General features: G+C 56.4%; 2 protein-coding genes across 2 annotated transcripts in view; both read right to left on the reverse strand.

The window, feature by feature from the left end:
• Nucleotides 1–470, reverse strand: part of UBE4A (ubiquitination factor E4A) — a 12616-nt gene extending 12146 nt beyond the window's left edge. The window contains exon 1 of the mRNA XM_009273696.2: nucleotides 353–470. Coding sequence (XP_009271971.1) covers nucleotides 353–470 — 118 coding nt within the window. The remainder of the gene's footprint in view (nucleotides 1–352) is intronic.
• A 231-nt stretch (nucleotides 471–701) lies between these two features.
• Nucleotides 702–989, reverse strand: part of LOC103894345 (G protein-activated inward rectifier potassium channel 4) — a 3865-nt gene continuing 3577 nt past the window's right edge. Inside the window, exon 5 of the mRNA XM_009273709.2 lies at nucleotides 702–751. Coding sequence (XP_009271984.2) covers nucleotides 702–751 — 50 coding nt within the window. The remainder of the gene's footprint in view (nucleotides 752–989) is intronic.

The following is a 989-nucleotide window of genomic DNA, read 5'->3' on the forward strand; positions in this document are numbered from 1 at the left end:
AGCAGCAGGCACCGATGGGGAGAGGGGTGGCTGGAGAGCCCTGCCAAGAGGGGTCTGGGGGTGCTGAGGGGGGAGAGACACGACACAGCAGGCTCGACAGGAGCCAGCCAAGAGGGCAAGCCGCATCCTGAGGTGCATCAAACACAACATGACCCCCCCCAAAAAAAGATGATTATACCGCTGTAATTAGCATTGGCATGGCCTCGCCTTGAGTCCCGTGCGCAGGTCTGGCCCCACCATTCAAGAAGGACGCGGCGGTGCTGGAATGGGGTTGGGCAAGCCCTGGCAGAGGCCCCCCGGGGAGGCAGGTGATGCCCCGCGGCCGGGCAGTGGCCGAGCCGCATTTGGACACCGGCCTTAACGCCGCGCTTTAGCCTCAGGTCAGCCCTGGGGTGGTCCGGCGGGTGGGGGAGAGGAGCCTTGGCGGGCTCTGCCAACTGAAATTTCGCGTCTATTCTATTCCTCTTCATGGTATGAAAGTGTAACAACTTTGCTTTTTATATATATATGTGTGTGTATATATATATATATATATATATATACACACACATATATATATAAAAAGCAAAGTTGTTACACTTTCATACCATGAAGACGAATAGAAAAAAAAGGGGGCGGCGTGGGGGCAGTTTAATGAAGAAAGAGCGAGGGCCGCCTGCGGAAGCGAAGGGAGCCAGAAGGGTTTTATCCTCGCCTTCCCCTCAGGCGACGGACACAAAGCGCAGCACTGCCGGGGGGGTGTGCACGCGCGCTGCAGGGAAGGGGGACGCCATCCCAGCCAGACCCAATACACACATACTTTTTAATATATAGCTATATCTCTCTATGTATCTAAAAAAAGGTGACGTTACGCACTGCGATGTGGCGCATCGCTGCAGACTCTGGTATATTTTGTGCTGAAGTGAAATACGCCGAAGGCCAGCCCGGGGCCCGGGGCGCTCGGGGCTGTGGTTCGTGGAGGAACGAGCTGGCCGGGGCAGGGGGGGGGG

This window comes from Aptenodytes forsteri, unplaced genomic scaffold (genome assembly GCF_000699145.1).
Source record: "Aptenodytes forsteri isolate BGI_AS27 unplaced genomic scaffold, ASM69914v1 Scaffold187, whole genome shotgun sequence".
NCBI classification, from domain to species: domain Eukaryota; kingdom Metazoa; phylum Chordata; class Aves; order Sphenisciformes; family Spheniscidae; genus Aptenodytes; species Aptenodytes forsteri.